General features: G+C 42.1%; 1 protein-coding gene across 5 annotated transcripts in view; it reads right to left on the bottom strand.

Annotated features, from left to right (window-relative positions):
• DOCK1 (dedicator of cytokinesis 1) overlaps nucleotides 1–19,522 on the bottom strand; it is a 266,167-nt gene that overhangs the window by 219,839 nt on the left and 26,806 nt on the right. For 3 of the 5 annotated variants that reach the window (XM_058841868.1, XM_058841871.1, XM_058841866.1), the window contains exons 4-16: nucleotides 18,134–18,189; nucleotides 16,500–16,596; nucleotides 13,594–13,742; nucleotides 10,423–10,558; nucleotides 9,516–9,673; nucleotides 8,740–8,821; nucleotides 7,919–8,054; nucleotides 7,532–7,604; nucleotides 5,646–5,788; nucleotides 3,340–3,465; nucleotides 2,038–2,162; nucleotides 1,663–1,761; nucleotides 943–1,015 (exon numbers count right to left, since the gene is read on the bottom strand). In XM_058841868.1, the coding sequence (XP_058697851.1) occupies nucleotides 943–1,015; nucleotides 1,663–1,761; nucleotides 2,038–2,162; nucleotides 3,340–3,465; nucleotides 5,646–5,788; nucleotides 7,532–7,604; nucleotides 7,919–8,054; nucleotides 8,740–8,821; nucleotides 9,516–9,673; nucleotides 10,423–10,558; nucleotides 13,594–13,742; nucleotides 16,500–16,596; nucleotides 18,134–18,189 (1,453 nt within the window). The remainder of the gene's footprint in view (nucleotides 1–942; nucleotides 1,016–1,662; nucleotides 1,762–2,037; nucleotides 2,163–3,339; nucleotides 3,466–5,645; nucleotides 5,789–7,531; nucleotides 7,605–7,918; nucleotides 8,055–8,739; nucleotides 8,822–9,515; nucleotides 9,674–10,422; nucleotides 10,559–13,593; nucleotides 13,743–16,499; nucleotides 16,597–18,133; nucleotides 18,190–19,522) is intronic. The other 2 variants (XM_058841867.1, XM_058841869.1) reach the window with 2 other exon arrangements.

The raw sequence follows: 19,522 nt of genomic DNA, 5'->3' as shown, positions 1-19,522 counted from the left end.
CCTGAGGACAGACATTTGGAGGGGGAACATTAGAAACAGAACAGCAACTGGATCCATAATTGCAGATGAAGTGCCCCAATTTTTTGAAAGCTGACCCATTCTGCAGCCAACAGGAACTAGAAAATGCATTCAGCTTGTTCTTGCTCAAATCTGTTAGCTGGCAAAAGTTTAAAAAAACCAAAGCAACAGATGAAGGAGAGATCACAAAGGAAGCTGAGAAGTAAAGCCAGAAGGAAAGTGTCACCACCTTGAGACAGCCCAAGGAGCCACACAGGAAGCCCTGAAAGGCACTCTTTCATTTTTTAGGAATATTTAGGAATTAAATATTTAGGAATATTTAATCTTTCATATTTAGGAATGACCTCTTTCAAATATTTAGGCTATGGCCAACCTAAATATTTGAGTCATCGTGAGAACATTTCTGACTCTAATAATTTGTAGCACAAAATCATAATTCTGGTAATAATGACAATGACTTTTGGAAGATTGCTTTTCTTAAAAAGTATCATTCTCTACATTATTTTATTAGTTTTCTTAATCCCAAAGACTTCAATTACTGATGCTAAGCCAACTGTAAACTTTCACATTCCCATTTGTTGAAGATCTTTACTACTCCCTGCCTCTAAGATACAAAATTCCACAACCCTCTGAGTTACTAATGGAAAGTTTTACTCTATTAGTAACCTAGTAAAAAATTCCATTTATTCCTTTTGGAGAAAAATCTGGGCAGGGAAAGAAAACAATCAGGATAGCTGAGAGTGAGAAAGATGCAAAGGGAAAAAGAAGCTGAGATATGGCATAAAGTAAAACATCCCAAATTTAATCCTGCACTAAAAGCAATGGCAATAATCAGTTCTGGGAATGTGGGAATGCCTTCCCTGCCCCAGGAGACGCTGGCAGCAGCAGTGCCAGGAGTTCCCAAGGAGAGGCTGAGTTACTCACAGTCCTGGGAGGATCTGTGGCGGAAGGTGAACCTCAGGTGGCTGCGGTTCACGTCCTCGATGGGGATGGCGACCTGGACCAGGGGAGAGGAGGAAGGAAATGGTCAGGGCAGCACCTTCAGCCTCCCCCAAGCCCACCCAGACACCTTCCAGCACTTCCAAATGATCAGTGAGTGACAATCCCAGCAGTACATCCATCCCCAGCGACCCCTTTCTGCCTACAGACACAACAAGGTGACTTGGGAGGGAAAATTCTGCTGTGGGGAGCAGCTCCAAGGCCCCTGTGAGCAACACCCTGCTCCTCTGCTGCAGAGACTGAATGGACTCCAGACAGGCACCATCAACCTCCAAACCTGGCAGTGGAAACGTTATTACCCCAGCAAAACGAGCAGGCTTAAAGCACAACCAGCTCCCCAAACAGTGATGAGTCCAACACTATGGGAAATGTGTTTCAGCTTTAATATCCTGCTCTCCTCGAGGTCAGCTTCATGGAAACAGAGCAAACCACTCCTGAGGAGATGCTGGAGTTTCCCCACCACAGTCATCCTGAGCAATGGCTGAAATAAAATTCAATATGCAATAAACGCCAAAGCCTCTCTTAGCTGAGCTATTCCTTGCCCTGCTGAACACAGACACTGAATTTCCCCAGTTCTGTTTCCCACTGGAAGCTGTATTAATGGCACATTAACACCCAGACAAGTTATTTTAACAGTTTAAATACCTTTACAGTCTCAAACCAGCGAGGCTGCTTTACTTGGTAATAGATCACTGACTTGTACTCTGAGATGGCTTCATCACCAGCACCGGGAAAAATAACACTCTGCAAAAACAAAAAGGGAAGTGCTTGTGTCACTTAAACTCCACTTTCGCAGTGAAATAAACAAAAAATAAATCAGTGAAGTAGGTCAGCATAAGAGAGAATGCTCCTCATGGTATCAAAATGCATGCATTGATAAGGCAAGATGTATTTAATGATGACAAAAGTTGGGTTGAAAATAAAAACTGGGACCTTGAGCTGACAAATACAGCTGTTGAAAAGGCTCAACATGATATGTATCAAAATCAGAAAGCCCCCAGACATTAAATACTTTAATACCTCTAATCTCTTGCCATCTTCATCATAAACAGACACTGTGACTTCCACGTTCTTTGCTGTGGTTTTACTGCCTTTGTCAAAATCTCCCTGCACCAAGGTGACGTAGATGTCGTTACGAACATCTCCTACAAGGGAAAGCAAAGCACAAAATAACCCACAATTCTCACAGTAAACCCAAGGATTTGTGAAAGCAAGGACACACAGAAACAATGGCAAAACATTTAAAGCACCATGCTTCCATTTACTTTATTTTTACACAACTTCTTTCATTGTTCACTTGAAAGGAAATGTTTCAACACAGTCATTTATCCCACACAAAGGTATTTTGCAATTTAAAATATTTTAACAGCCCACAAGAGGTCTCTAATTTGTTACAGCAGGAAGAGGTTTGATGTTTTTGCTGGCTTGGGGGTTGCAGGGGAGGGCTGTATTTAGATTTATGTCTTAAAATGCTCCTCAGCTCCACCCCAATTCAACTGAAATTTTGAAAATGAGCTGGGGAAACAAGGGATCTCCAATAATTTCATGAGCCAACACAGGATGCAAACAAGGTGCTGAGGCACTCACACTTGTAGAAGAGACTGTAAAACATCTGACAGACATCTGTCAGCAGCCACAGCAACATCTGGAACAGGGATGGGCTCTGGAAACATCTCATGGATCCTCCAGAGCCCATCAATCTGCAAAGGACACTGCAGGTTCTGCTCTTGCTCATGGCAGATTTTATTTTGAGAAACACCACGATTTTGGGTTGGTTTTCATGGTTTTTGGTTTGTTTTTTTTGTTGGTTTTTTTTTTTTTGTGAACACTTGAACTGAACATGCACAGAATACATTTATTTATAAAAAAAAGGTGACGTGTCTCTCTTTCAAATGCATTATCCAAATCTGGTACAAACCCTAAGAGAGCTGCTATCTCTAAATCAAGCCTGTGCCTCAAAAATCTGCTTTGGATTCAGCACAGGAGATAAGTTTTACAAATGCCCTTGCTATGGGGAAAATACAAAGCGTGTACTTTGTGTACATTCTTTTTAACTGGGAAAAAAAAAGGAGAATTTCCACTCTCACTGGGATTTCCTGTCTTCTTGACAGGGGAAGGAGCTTTATTTATTGATGCAGGTACCACCAAAATATTTCACATTTATTTTCAGTGAGACAACATCTTTTGACAATGCTTTTTATTTAATGCATACCATACCTTAAACTCATCTTTAATTATTTTTTTTCCTCCAAAACCTTCTGTACATACAGATATTTAAAGCAGGTTTAGATATAATAAAGCAGCATTAATTAAGTGCCTTACCAGGCATGATAATCTCAGGAAAGCCCATTTTCCGAGCCACTGCTGTTGACCTGTCCACTAAATGTGGGAATTCTTTCCTAATCTGATGGATATCTCCTGGAAGAAGTTTCAAAGTCACCCACAGACCTGTTATGTAAAAAAAAAAAGAAAAACCACAATTATGAAACTGCTGGGATTTAGTCTTAGATGCTACAGATTTCTTTTCACAAATCGAAAAAGTTAAGAAGGTTAAAATAATTAAGGTACATTAAGATAACTGATCTTCCTTTACTAAAAAAACCCACAAAATATTTTAAAACACTCCAAGGATCTCATCACTTCACACAAAAATATGAGTACAGCACACAGAATTATTTCTGATTATGTTCCATGTTCTTTGTAATGAGATGTTTATCTTCCACGGGGATAAAAAAAAAAAGAAGGAGCAAGGATGATTTGCATGGAAAAACCCAAGGATTCCAAGCAAGCAATACCAGCAGATCCATAACCCAAACTGACTGATCACCACCCCCATACATCGTTTTCACTGCTCTGAGCACACAAATCTACAGCATCAGCTTCACACAGCTGATATTTTTCTGCTCAAGAGCAGAAGAAGCCACTAAAAAGCTGCTGCTTGCCAACTAACATCAGGCACATTTGTTACAGGAAAAAGAAAGATGCCAAAGGGAAAAAAAAAAATCCTGTAAAAATAAAAAAGAAACCCAACCCAAAGAAGCCTTCCACTTGGTGAAGTGGCTGGCAATCAAGTTTAAGCATGAAATAATCACAGCAGCAATTTGCAGAAGAAAATCCTAAAATTAAAAGCTAGGAAAAACACCCCAAAAATATTCATCCATGAAATAAATTGTGGGTTACCCTGTTAGAGAATTAACTGTACATTCATTTTGTGTACACTTGGCAGCCTTGTCTTTTCCATGATATCTCTGTAAGAGTTTCTGGGCTGATTTGTTGCCAGGGATGGTTCTGACAGCTGCTGTTTCACTGAGCTGCAACTGTACCTGCACTGACTGGCTAAAGAACAACTCTTAATCCTTTTTCTGGTGGCTTGGGCACTTTTTTAGGGAAAGAATCTGGAATCAAAGACACTGAAATGTTTCCTCTTATCGGATACACACTGGCCACAGGTGAAAACAAGGAGGGGAAGCAGATAAAACTTTTCCTCATTAGCTAAAGGAGAATCTAAAATTAAGGTTTATGTAAAATTTTGTTGGCTATTAATTAGTGTAAAAATCAGGGAAAAGTGTGTAGTTTTCCCAAGGTTTGGTCAGATACAGATACTCAGTTTGGTGGGAACTCTGTATTAATCAGCATAACTCCACATTAATCCAGAATTCAGAAAATACTGAAGGCAGTAGAGGAATGACTGGGCACAGACACACCATGATCATGAGATCACACACAAAAATAAATCACCCCAGAGCAGTGCCCTAGAGAAGGTTCCAGGGAAGGTTTCAGAGGGGTGGCCTGGCTCTGGCTCCCTCCTCAGCTCCTGCCAGCTCAGGCCTCCTGGGGAAGGAAAAAAATATTCCAAGTGCAGCTGCAGAGTGGAAAAACAAGGGGAAGGAAGAGAAGGAAGAGAATATCCCTTCCTTCAGCATGGGGAGGCAAAAATCCACAGCTCAAGGGCACAAGAGGTGAGCGAGAGAACCTCCAGCAGAGAGTCACAGTCACAGATAGGTGGGGTTGGAAGGGACCTCTGGAGATCATCAGTCCTGCCAAGGGGAGCAGGTGACACAGGAACGTGTCCAGGTGGGCTGGGAATGTCTGCAGAAAGGGAAACTCCACGTCCTTCTCTGGACAGCTGCTCCAGAGCTGCTCTGCCACCCTTCATGGAAAGTTGTTCCTCCTCGTGGTGAGGTGGAACTTGTTGTGTTTTAGTTTGTGGCCACTCATCCTTTCATGGGGAACCACTGAAAACAGTCTGGCCCCATCCTCTGACACCCTCTGGATGGGTTTCTATGGAAGAACGAGATTTCCTCTCAGTCTCCTCCTCCCCAGAGGAACCAGGCCCAGCTCCCTCAGTCTCTGCTCATCAGAGAGATGTCCAGACCCTTGATGATCTTTGTGGCCTCCCCTGGACCCTCTCCAGCAGAAACACAAAGACATCCAAGAGCTGAACAATGCCACAAAATGCAGAGCCCACACTGGGCAGGGGAAAAATTCTGGGCAAGGGGGAGGATGAGGCTGAGCCCTGAGGGGCGGGGAAGGGAGGAACAAACCGCACAAACAATTTTTTTATATTCCAAAATCGAAACCGCCAGCACGCGGAACAAACCGAGGCGCACGGAACGAGAGGTACCTACCCTGACCCTTGTGGTTGACTTCTTTAGCAGCAATCACTTTGTTTATAACAGTCTGCAGGAAATCATTCTCCCCTGCCACCCTGGGTGAAAAACGGGATGATATGTTCAGCTGCTTGTGTCGAATGGCGTCATCCAACGCTAGCCTGGAGGATGCACATGACGACCAACACCAGGAGACAAAGGGGCACAGAAAACCAGAAGTCACAGTGACAAGGGAACACAAAAGATCGTATCACAGTTGTGACAAAGAGTATTTATTAGTCAACGCAGGACAAAGGACAGGAAAGGTAACAAGAAAGACAGAGGGAGATCATTAATCAGAAGAACGCTGATCTACCACAGAGAGTCCAGCACGCCTGTGAGGGCTCTGCTCCCTCAGGGACAGTCCTCAGGGAGCAGGAGGAGGTCTCCCACCTGAGAGTCCCCAATTAAGCACTGAAAACCCACACAGGCAGCTCTCTTTTTTATATAAATATTGAAATATAGATATATTTATAGCAGACTGGCCCTGCAACACCTCCAGGGTCACCTCTGTCATTCCACAGGCGGAGTGCCTGAAGGAAAAGCTCCCATCAATCTCACAGGGAAAAGGAGGAGAAGAGCAGACAACCCAAACTCGGTGAATAAATGAGAAGATGGGGACGATAAATAAACAGCAGCATTAGGTGGCACTGAAGTAAATCTTGCCAAGTGCTTTTGACAGCCATTGTGCTGGTGGCCAGTGAATGAATACAAACAAAGATATGAAAACAGAATTGCATGTGGTACAACAGAAACAAAGCATGGGATGAGGAGAAAAATGTGCCTCATATACACAGCCCAAGTCTACGATGGAAATAACAACACCAGCGGTCACCCTGCCTTTGTTTCCACCCTATTCATATTCTTTGGGATAGACTTTTTCAGGAGAATGTTTTCATTTATTACAGGGGAAAAAGAAAAATCACATTGTGCATCTTTTTAAAGCTCTGTGTATATGTAACAGGAAAAATGAATCAGTGCTAATGGAGCAGAAAACTGGATGTTCCATTAGCACCCCCTCTGAAAGGTTCATTTTCGTTGCATATTTCCAGGCTGGCTAAAAAACAACTTTGCTGTTGTTTACACACAATAAATGTATCCTTCTCTTCCCTAAACCCTGTTTTTCTTAAAAAAATGGAATTTTACTTTGATTTTGTCATTAACAAATTAGTTATTCCTATCCCCGCAGGACCTGCACACCTTGCAGTCCTCTCACCAGTCCTACTCTTCAAACCACAAGGGCTTCCTGAATTATGCCTATTTCTCAAAACAAAGTTAATTTAAGATTTTATTATGTCAAGTTTTTTTTTTTTAAATAGTATTAAAAGCCCATCTGAATATCCATTAGTGTATTAATAAAGGAATTTAGCTCCCATAACTATGTTTTGCCTTTTGAAACAGATGGCAGACCAGCATTTCCCACAATGGGAAAACTAAGCATCCCTACTTCATGTAAATTAATTTGCCTTGTCCATTCTACCTTTACTTCATGGAAGTAAAACCACCTAGGATCTATGGATGGAACCTGATCTCTGTTGATCTCAGGCAGAGCTAAACTAGCAATGAAATTACTTTAAGCGTTTCACTTCTTACACATTCTCCCCCTGACATCTTTAAACAAAAAGAAAACAAGGCTGCAAACCTGGGAGTGCATGCTTTAAACTCAAAAAACCCTAAAGTTTCTGGGGATTTCACTGTTTCAGGTAATGGCAAATTATCAGGGAAGACGTATAAGCAATGTTACTCTGGAGAAAATATCCCATGGAGATAAATTCACTTAAAATACTGGCTTTTTTTTTTTAAATCCAAGTTAAAATCTTGGTTTTATTCATTCCTGCCTGTTCTTCCAACTGCTTCCTACTTACGGCTGGAATGGGATGAAGTGCTGCTTGTCCTCATCATCAACCTTCCCGTTAACGATGTCAGTAACATCCATCACTGCAAAGACAAACCAAGGGCTCTGCATGAACTGAGCAAGGTGGGAAGAGAGAAGCCCCTGGGGAACTGAAGCAACAGTGACTCAGGAGAGGGATGGAATCATCAGCTGTGGAATTTCAGAACTGCCCATGGAATAACACGGTGCAAATGAGCTTTGGCATCTCGTGATGGCAAACCCTGGAGGGTTCAGGACACAGCAACCAGTCTGATGAGATTTGGAACATCTCTGAGTTTCTACAACCCCACAGCAGTTCCACCACCCAATTTCCAAGGAAGAATTGAGCAGGAGATGGAGAGATCCACCCCAGAGGTACCTGCTACCCCAAAGGGTCTGCGCAGCCCCGACGTGAGCTTCCTCGTGTTGTTGTCCCGCAGCTCCATCCTGCCCACACGCACAATCTGACACACAAAACTGATCTTCTCTCTCTTCAGGTCCTTGCTGCCCAGGTCCTACAAACAGTAGTAACAGCAGGTTGCTTTCCAATAGCTGAATTTCAAGTTCCATTTCAGCAGGGAGGAGGGTTTGCTGCTCAGAATTTGCCTTTGCTGTGCAAGCCTCTAACAGAAAACGCTCTCAGAGTAGAGCAGCTTTTGTAACAGGATGTAAACATCTTACTGGAGTTCTGTGTGAATGAATTCCTTAGGAAAGTCAAACCATTTCTACTAAGTTAAAAAGTACTTTTTAGAAAAGTAATTTCTACTCAGTTTTTTCCAGGTGTTGAGAATATTTAGCAGCCACTTAGAAATGTCTCGTGAGCCTTCGGCAGCACAGACTCGTGAATGGTTTGGGTTGGAAGGGACCCTAAAAATCATCTTGTTCCAGCCCCAGCAATGAGCAGGGACATCTTCCACTATCCCAGGCTGCTCCAACCTGGCCTTGGACACTCCCAGGGATCCAGGGGCAGCCACAGCTTCTCTGGGCACCTGTGCCAGGGCCTGCCCACCCTCGCAGGGAACAATTCCTTCCCAATATCCCACCTAACCCTGCCCTCTGGCAGCAGGAGCCATTCCCCCTTGTCCTGTCCCTCCATCCCCCGTCCCAGAGCCCCTGTGCAGCTGTTTCCCCCCTGCAGAGGTGCCCCACGCTGGTCACAGCCAGCTCGTGCCACTGCTGTGGGACTCTGGGCACACTCACGGTGAACACGGCCCGCAGGTTGTGCAGTCGGTCAATGTCCTTGGGCAGGCCACAGCTCGACCACCTCACCAGGTAGTTCTCACTGAAAACAACAACATTTCCACGACTTTCTGTTGAAATCACAGAGCAACAGAACCACAGAATGCTTTGGGCTGGAAGGGATCATAGAGATCATCTCATTCCAGCTCCTGCCATGGGCAGGAACATCTTCCACTATCCCAGGGTGGTCCAAGCCCCTCCAACCCAGCCTTGGGCACTGTCAGGGACTGGGAATTCACAGCCTCTCTGGGAAACCCATGCCAGTGCCTCATCACCCTCCCAGGAAACGATTTCTTCCTAATATCCCATCTAAATCTACCCTCTTTCAGCTTAAAGTCATTCTCCCATATCCTATCACTGCATGTCCTTTAACATAAGCAGATAAAATCAACTTCAGAATTTACAGGAGACTTTTAAACCAAAATTTCCTTATCCTAAAGAAACAAATATTGAGCAGAGAGCTGGCATTTCCCTTCGTGCACACAATTTTTATAAAGAAAGCAGCTTCTCAGCAGCCAAGTGTGGGAATTCTGCAGCTCAGCAAGGGCACAGCCCTTGCAGGTGTGTTCACCTCTGAATTTCCACCTGCTCTTGGGGAACCACGAGCACAGCACGACCCTGAAACGTGCCCCAGGTGAAGGGACCTGCCGCTGCCTTTCACAGAAATTTGGCTTTGCTAAGCCCCAAACCTCCCTCACTACCATCCCTGAGTCAGCACAGATAAAAATGACACTGACCTGATGAATTTGGATTCCAGTGGGTCATACAGAGACATCAGGACTTCAGCATCTTCTCCTATTTTACACACAACGTTTTTTAAATTTACAAATAAAGCAAATGAAGGAGTGGCAGCAAACTTGGCTTGTCTGTTGATATCAATATTCTGCTTCTGAGACTGCAATTCAAGAACAAAATAAAGTTTAGCTTAGCCTAACAGACATCCAACTGCTATAAAACTTTCCTAAAACCTTCCAGAAAGAAGAGGAGGAGGTTTCCATTGACTGTCTGCTCCTGTGATCTTTTTTCTGTTAAGTTTTATGACAGACAGCATTTTCTGGATCTGTCTTGAAGTGCCACACCATAAGGAAAAAGTTAAAAAAACAAAGAAGAGAAAAAGGAGAGAAAAGATGTCTTCACTTATTAAGCAGAGAGAGATAAATGGAGAAAAAATAGACAACAGAAAAAGAAACAGAAAAGTTTTTCCTTTTAAAAATAAAGATTTTGAACTGCAGAGGTACTGACAATTAAAGACTGAGAAGGGCTTTAAATTTGCCCCTTTTATTTCAACAGCAAGTTTTTAGGATTGGCATAAAGAAACCACACAAGAATGAGGATTTTATTCTTTGTGATTCTCAAATAGAAACTCTGATGACAACCTAACTTACAAACCTCTCACATGCACATCTCTGATATTAACCTACAAATGCAGCTGATTTATTCATACAGGTCTGAACCATAAATTCTACTGAACCCTTTAAAGGATGAAAATAAACCAGCCTAAGACATAAAAATTCTTACAAAATGTTTAAGCCTGATAATTCTTCATAAACACATCAAACCCCTCATTAACAATGCTAAAAATAAGCCATCCAATTAGCTTACAACCTTGTGTTTCACAGGGAAAAGCCACAGACTTTTTCTTACTTTTTCCTCCTGTAGCCTCTCTTCCACTTGCTTGGAAGCTATTTCATGTGCTCTGAAAAGGCTGATGGTGCTGGTCAGCTCTGGGTCCAAAATGTTGCCATCTTCATCTCTAACCACCAGATCTAAATCCAGAATTCTAGACAAGGCAGAAGAAAATGGTTGTGGATTAATAGTGCTCAAAGCAATGTCTGAAAAGCACCTGCCAAGCATTCAACTTGCATACCTGACACGTGATGGAAAAGAAATTATTGGAGACATGATAACGCAATTTAACATGTCAACAACCCTGGAGATCCAAGTCACTCATTCCCACAGCACAGGGAGAACAAATGGAAACGGAACAGCACAACAGATGGGGAGGCAATTTCTTAAACAAATAAATTTGCCAGAGACTTGGTCTCCTCCTCTGATTTATCCAACAGTCTGAAGAACCAAGTCCCACCACACACAGCTCATGTCTCCCACTCCACCTTCTCCTCCAACTGCAAATGCATGTTTTCCCCACACCCCACAAGATGAGGCAGAAGTTGTTTCCCTTTTTTAAAGCAGAAGCCAGATCTCTGTCAGCAGGGTGTTAACATCCATAATTACCTTCTGCAGAGAGGAAGCTTTCTGCCACAATCAAATCCAGGCTCAGGAAAACCTTTCACACTTTTCCACAGTGCTGGCAGCTGTACCAAGGGTTAAAAAATCAGGTCCCTTCCCTAAAACTTGTCACCTCCATCCCAATAAATGTGTCCCTGTTTCCTTTTAACTCCCTGGTCAGCTCTCCCAGTGGAGCTGCTCTAACTTCAGAGATGAAATATGTTTGATCAATGAGCTTAAATCAAACTTGCTGTGTCTGATAAGTCACACAGGGCTTTGTGATTTATCTGGAAGTAAATTCCCTCTGGGCAAAACCTGCAGGGACGTGGAAACACAGAGGAGCTGTGGCACACAAAGATATTTCCATGGGCTTGGAGGATTCCTCCTCACCCCACCCTTAATGGGGTCAACACCCAAACCCCTCCAATTAACTGCACTGCATTAATTGCAGGGGAGACAAAGATCACTCAAGCTGCAGAGTGGAGGCAGCAGATTTTTATGCTCTGCTCTGGAGCTGGACCCAGCCACCACAAAACTCTCCAGCACTCCCAAGGTGAATTTTCTGGTGAGAAAATGGTTTAATCACTGAAACAAACAGAAAAACAGGCAAAGTTGTTTTGTTCCTCCCTACTACTGTTCCCTGGACAGCAGCCACAGCAGGAGAAACACCCACAGAGCACTGGAACTCAGAGTCCTTCCATGGGAGAAACTGCCTGGGCCAGGGGAAAAGCTCAGAAATTCCAGGGAAGTCTCATAACCCAGACTCCAACACACCAATGTTTGCACAGGCTGCCAAAGGAGTCAAAGCAAACCCTCCTTTGATTCCATTCCTTTGTTTTAGCCTTTAACTTGCAAATGATGCTTGGGAAAAATCTGAATATTTTTTTTCCCAGTGTCCCAGTTACAGATATTTGCAACCAAACCAAAATAATAAGCGTTTTCACAACAAAATTACCTGACCCAATTTCAGAAAGATATTAAAAACACAGATTCCCAAGGCCATTTTTGCTTCCTCAGTTATTCTGACAATATGCTGCAAAACTTCTGTCTGTATTTATAGAAGGAAAATGCTTATTTACAAATCAGTGTTTCACAAGTCACAAGGAAAAGTTAGGTTATGATTAGGACAGAAAACATTTAGAATTGTTTGGGTTGGGACCTGAAAGATCCCTCAGTATTTATAAAGCAGATAATGAATTCATTCTGTCTGGATCCTAAAATCCCCATTCACGCTCCTTTCAGGCACAAGTGAATGTGGGGTTTTATTAGGAACATATGTTATCTTTCAGTGGTGAGGATTTACTCACAAGTTCACACTCACCTCCCTCCTGCACTCCCCAGAGAACGTTCTGATCACTTAATTACTCCATCAGAACCTTACAAACACAAAGCACAGCACAAGATGTTCCACTGGATTTGAAGGCTGAGCATCTGGAGGTTATTCAGAGCAACCTTTACCAACTCCTTGGGCAGATGGTGAAATCCAGTAGCCAAACAAATAATCCCAGTAACATCTGGTTAATTGTCTGCAGAGGTACCACTGTCCATTTCTCAGATCACAAATGATAATTACTGACTGAATGCAGTTACTGATTATTTAATTTCTTTTTTTTTTTTTAATCACAGCTTTTGCTGGTAAAGTACACAAACAGAAATACTGCAAATTTGGAAGTTCTTAAGGAATTAAACACAAATAGCTGAAATATGATGAGATATTTGCATCACAAAGCATTTGAAGACTGGGCTGGTGCAAACTTTTTCACTCCCCAGGTGTGTAGGACAACAGAATCCCACATAATGGGTAGGGCTGGAGGGAGCACTACAACATTGTCTCAGTATTCAAAACCCTGTTTCAAATGGTGAAGAGTAAGATTTGATTCCTCTTTTTTCAACAAAATGCAAAATCATAATTGTATAGACAAGTTATAATCCAAAACTCATATTTACAAAAATTGTCTTTAGCCAACCAGTCAACCATCTGGGGAGAGAATACATCTGAATCATAAAACACCCAACACATGCAACCTGCACTACTTTTTGGGTCAGTATTTCCTTCCTAACTTCCACTCTCTTGTGCTAAATTGCTCCTTTCTTTTATGAAATCTCCCTGTTCATCTTGTGCTACCAGCTGGATGCTGCGGAAAGAGAGGAACCAAGAGCTAAATGGTGCTTGTGAGCCAAATCCTTCAACATCACATTACAGCTGAGTGACTCGAGGGCACAGGCAGCTGGTGGTGCTCACAGGGTGACAACTGTTTGTGCCACAGAAGCAAGTGGAGTTGAAAATTCTATTTTCAAGGCAGGCAATACTCGCACTTTTGAATTGGCCTTAAAAAATTACAGCTTCATACCATCAGCAAATTGATGATACCATTGAGAGAGAGATGGATTCCATTTTACATATTATAAAGATGCTGCCACAACTTCAATCTTTATGTTGCTGTAACCAAAGTGTGAATATACAAATATTCCATCTACAGCTACAGGGAAAAAAAGAATCCTCCAAGAATTCACTGACAGCTGATGTGTCGTACACAGGGTGATCTGGTTTCAGGCAGAAAAAGTTGGAAAATGCTGCTCACAAACCTGTTGCCATAATCAATTTTGGCAGTCACTTTCTTTTTCAGCTCCTTGAGCTCGTCTTGGGGCAGGGTCCCGGAGAGGATTTGGGATCTCCACTCAATCAGGTCGTAAATCATGTGCCGCACACTGCGAAACATTTCCCTGTGGTCCTGCTGTTGTGGGGGGAAAAAAATGGGGGAGAAATCAGCTTTGAAGGTTTGGGAATACACAGGATAAATTGGAATTATAATAGGAATTCAAAGGGTAAGCCTACAGCGGCTCTGAGACAGGAGCCTCACTTCCTACAGCACAGAACACAGAATATTCAGAGAGCTGAACTCAGATTTAAGGAGCTGAATAGGTGTAAATGCTTGGGTTTATGTTATCTTAAAACCTGGGTCATGCTGTTTCCAGGCATCCAAGGGGAAAAAGTCCTTTTATTGATTCCCAGGGTAGCTTTGTTCAGTGACCTTCTGTGCTGAGCAGAACAGGGCTGGAAATGGTGCATTTTAACAGCAAGAGGCTCAAGTTCTGCAACAGATGGGAGAATCCTTTCCTTCCCTGCTTAAACCTCCACAATAAGACCTGAAAATCCCTCATTGTGCACATCAGCGCCATACAAATCCACAGGTAACTTTTAAAGGACAGTGAAACACCAGGACAGACCTAAACTTGATAGGAAGTTAAATATCCCAATTGTCTATAAAGCCTGGAACTGTGGATATTAAATACTGCCCGCAGCATATACAAACTTGCCTTGGCAACACTCAGCTAAGCTAGGAATAATTAAATAATTACAGTAAAATCCTCCACTTTAAAAAAAATAACAAGGAAAAACTGCAGAAGATGCAGGAAAAGAACATAATGACTCCAAGACTCTGGGAAAAGGATATCTAACTGTGAAACTTAAAGACTTCAGTCTGTTCAGATTATCCAAAAGCTGGCTTGATTATAGTGGGAGAACCTTCACAGAGAGAAAATACCCATTATTAAAAGCTCTTTAATGTAGCAGAGAAAGACACAACAGGCACATATGGCTGGGAGCTAAATACAGACAAATCCAAATGGGGAAGAGGTTCCTGATTTTCCAGGCTGCAGGCAATCATAAACCAGAGAGATGGCAAACATTCCACATCCCCTGCTCTCTGCAAACAAAAACTGAATATCCATTCAAGATTCAAACACAAATTAGAAACTGAATCAAGCCATCAGTGGGGCTGTTTAATGAGTTTTGTTATTCAAGATAGAGACAGCATGGGAGTCTGCAGACTGCCCAGTCTGAAACCAGTTACCTACAGTAAACCAAACCTCCCTCAATTGCCTGCTCTTGGATTCAAAACTATTAGCAAAGCACTAAAGGATTGTTCTAAAGCTTTGTGTCATATCTCCTATGAAAAGAAACAGATTATGTATTAAAGAGAGAGTTTAAGGAGTTGGAATAGCAGGGAGTTTGTGTGGTGGGGAGCAGGGAGGGAGCAGAAATAAAGGAGGAGGAACAGAATCTCAAGAGGGCACTGGGAACAGCTTTGCCCTTGGTTCCAGTGCTTTGGATTTCCCCAATGGTTTGAGTTGGGAGGGACCTTAAATCCCACCCAGTGCCACTCCTGCCATGGGCAGGGACTAATTCCACAATCCCTGGCTGCTCCAAGCCCCAAACCCATTTCCCACCCTGGCAAAGCAGTGCCCTCTTGAGATTCTGTTCCTCCTCCTTTATTTCTGCTCCTTCCCTGCTCCCCACCACACAAACTCCCTGCTATTCCAGCTCCTTAAACTCTCTCTTTAATACATAATCTGTTTCTTTTCATAGGAGATATTATCCTTCATCTCCTCTATTGCCACACTCCATCATTTCCATTACACTCTTACTCCTAATCTTTATTTTCATGGGTGTGATTAAAAGCCACATTAGTCAGCACAAACGTCTTCATTACCACTCGGTGTCTTCATTACACAGCTTGCACTTTTATGATACAAGATTTCAAACATATTTATGGGAAACAGAGACTGCATTAAACCCTGCTTTAAATAAAGGAATTTCATGTTCCCATTATCTTGTTACAGTGACCTTGCACAATGAGAGCATCCCAAGAGTGGGCCAGGCACCTTAAATCCCACAGCAGGCCTTGCTTTACATCTGAACTGCACTTTTAAATACAAGTTTGTGCTCTTTGATCTTGTTTTTGTAGCTTCCCATCTGAGAGATTATCAATAATTATCACTACAAATTTCTAAGGATATATTCTTATGTGGTTGAAACATCTGTGTATCAAAATAAACAAGTGTGCAAGTTAAGGTGTCAAAATTTGGGAACAATCAACTTTATGTAAAGGAATACTGAGAGGTTAAAGGCCTACACTGATAATTTTATAAAGCATTCAGTTTATATCTACAAATTCAACATTAAATATTCAATTATTTCATAACAGAGACCGACTGCTTTAAGAAAACACCTGAAAACCATTTCTTTAATTTCTTTTAAAAGTTACATGTTAAATTACTCCAAATATACATATATAGTTATATACTCCAAATATACACCTTAAAAATCAAACATTTTCTATAACAGAACCTACACTAAAAAGTGTAGTGTATAAAAAGGGATTATAACTGCTCAACAAATTATTGCTAGATCAAGGAAACACTAAAAAAATCTGATTCTGAGCAAGAAAATAAAGATATTTGAGAACACAGGCAAGAGGTTTGTGCTTTATCAAGCACAAAAAAACACAGATTTGTGCTTTAACAGAGATGATGCTACATGGATGCTCAGAACTCAAAACAGCCTTTAGAAACAACAACAGAAGGGGAAATTCATTAAGAGTTCTTTCATAAATAAATAAAGAGTTCCTTCCTCTTTGTCCCTGTCCCTTTCCCAGAACCACTTTTCCCATAAAACTCTCCCAGTGAACGTTTTCCTGGGCTGTCCTTACCACATAGAGCTGCCTCCAGATGATGGACCATTCCCTCAGCGTGGTGGTGACCTCCTGGATCAGGGGCAGCTCGTTGGGGATCACCGTCTCGTGTTGGCTGAAGAGTTAAAAAAAGAGGCTGAATTAAGCAGCAACTTCAGTGACAATGAAGAACCACAGGATTTTCAAGGTTTTGAAGGAGATTTAAGGTCACTGAGTGTGACCAGCACCACCATGGTCACCACTAACCCATGTCCCCAGGTGCCACGTCCACAGGGTTTCTGAGCAATCCCAGGAACGGTGACACCAGCGCTGCACAGAGCAGCCTCCTCTCTGGAAATTATTAAATTATTATGCTGAAAATTATTATGGAAATTATTATGCTGAAATCTAATCTAAATCACCTGATCTAGAATAATTCCTAAGGAAGAACTGTTCACTTCCAAAGGGAACTGAATAGAACTGGGCTGGAATTAGCATCACTTGTTAGGAATTTATAAGCAAAATGAAGATGTTAGCAGATATTGAAGCACCGGACACCAGTACAGCCACATAAAAGGAATTTTGATGTGCTTAGATTATGGAATCATGGAATGGTTTGGGTTGGAAGGGATCAAAGATGATCCTGTTTCATCCCAGCCATGGCAGGGACACCTTCCACAATCCCAGGTGTCCCAGCCCCAATGTCCAGCCTGGCCTTGGGCACTGCCAGGGATCCAGGGGCAGCCCCAGCTGCTCTGGGAATTCCATCCCAGCTCCTCCTCACCCTCCCAAGGAACAATCCCTTCCCAATATCCCATCCAGCCCTGCCCTCCTTCAGTTTAAGGCCATCCCCTCTTATCCAATCCCTCCACACCCAGCAGATTTTTCCCACCCTCCCCTCATTTCTACACCCCCAAGGATATCAATGCCTCACCATAAAACATTCATTACTGACTATTTTCTTGGTTGTTTCTTGTAAAATAAATAAACCACACGTTCCCAACCTACAACACCATACTCCTCTTTCACTGTTCTTTTTTTTTCAAAATATTGGTCTTGTAACAGAAAAATTAGGATTCAATTCATTACCACGAAGTTTCTGTATGATTTGTTTGAAAATGAGGTGCCATGAAGGTAAGAAACACCAGCCAGACCTTTGAATATTGCAGAAGGAGGGTACTTAAAGGCAGTTTTGCAATCAGCAAGGAAGATGTCATTATGCAGCAATCTCATGATTAGCAGTTTGATCATTTACATATTTAACAGAGTATAAAAATAAATCAGGCACAAAGGAATAAAACGTTTTAATCCTGTTTCACTCCATTTCATACCTGGGTAATGATTTATTAATTTCACTTCACCTCCTTTCTTCCTCTGGGATTTGGTTGGGGTTTTTTTCCTGGTTTTTAACTTAATTTTTATATTCATCTTAAGAGACTTTTACCTGCATGTCCAGCAAAGCTGATTTGATACATAAGGACCTGAACAGCTACTGAACAACAAACACAGCTCAAACTATTGCACACACCAAGGAAAGGAACAGGAAAATCACAAAATAACTTCTCAGAAAGGCAGAAAACCACCTGGAAACAAGTGTAAGTTACCTGGTAATGATGGAAATGATGTGGATAAAACAGGAAAAAGGAGTTTTCTTCTTTTCAAATCCAACTTACCCTTTGCCTTCAACGATTGCTTCCTTAAGATGGATATAGGAGGCAGGGAATATGCCCTTGGAGAGGGAGGGAGAGGAAAAAAATGTGTTATTTAACCAGTTGCACACAACATATTGTGTTTATTACCTAAAATATGCCAAAACACTGCTGGGTGTGCAGAGCCAATCACATCCTCCAGCATCAAAACTGTGTTTGGGACTTTTTTGATATATATTGAATTTCTGCATTGCCTGTCCTTTCAAGATGTTACAGCAACCTTACAGCTTCTCTGAAAAAATATTCTAAATTAATCAAGATGTCAGAAATAAAATAATATTTTTAAAATAATCCAAGTCAAGCTGATAAAGCCAATTCCACCATCTCACCCTTCAAGGTAGGAGTTGAATTTTCTGATCATCTGGGAATGCAATAATAGGAATTCTTGGGCAGCCACAGGGGAAAGAGGGCACAGACATGTGACTTTCTACCCCAGTATAAAAACTATTTAAAAATCACTAAATTTAGTGGCAGTCAGACAAATGTAGCAACACGTGGAATTAATTTAAGACCAGAGAAATGTCTAATTGCTTCTCAGACTGTAAAAAAGCACGTTCATGAAATATGGTTTGTAAGAAATTCAATGTGTTCACACACAGGAAAAAAAAGGAAAGTACAAAAATAGAGTAAAAACCCAGGCCTGGTAAGGAAATGGGTGGGATGAACCACCCAACTCTTTACTTTTAGAGATGGAAACAACTTAAAAACACACCTCTGGAGGCAAACATGGCATTCGCAGTGTTTCAGTGAAAAAAACCAGCAAAGCCTGAAGTTTAATTTTGTTTAATTACTCCTATGAAGTAAAAGGCTCAAAAAATAAAACACGATGCCACAACCAGTATTTGTGTGGTTTTCTCTCTTTTCATTTCAGAAAAGCTGCTGTAAATGCAGCCCTTGGTGCACACTGAAATTCCACTGCAGGAGAAGCCTCCTCCTCCCTCCAAAGGGAACGGCTGAAAATTCCCAAGGTTTGGCTCCACATCCCTCTCCAAGCTGCAACTGCATTCCACCAGGAATTTCACAGCATTTCAAAGAAGCCTCCAAAGAAACCAAGGTTTGAACTTTTTACTGAGGAAAGGCTTGGTGCAGCAAAAAAAGGTGATGAATGTCAAGATTCAGTGACCGATTTCCCTTTAAATTGCAAAAACTGGGATCACACAAATATAAAACAGCCTGGCTTGGAAGGGAACTTAAAGCTCATCCAGTTCTACTCCTGCCATGGGCAGGGACACCCTGCACTGTCCCAGGCTGCTCCAGCCTGGCTTTGAACACTTCCAGGGATCCAGGGGCAGCCAGAGCTGCTCTGGGAATTCCATCTCAGCCCCTCCCCACCCTCCCAGGGAACAATTCCTT

The sequence above is a fragment of the Poecile atricapillus genome, chromosome 6 (assembly GCF_030490865.1).
Source record: "Poecile atricapillus isolate bPoeAtr1 chromosome 6, bPoeAtr1.hap1, whole genome shotgun sequence".
Lineage (NCBI taxonomy): Eukaryota > Metazoa > Chordata > Aves > Passeriformes > Paridae > Poecile > Poecile atricapillus.
The sequence above is the reverse complement of the archived record's forward strand: the minus strand, read 5'-3'. Positions and strand labels throughout refer to the sequence as shown.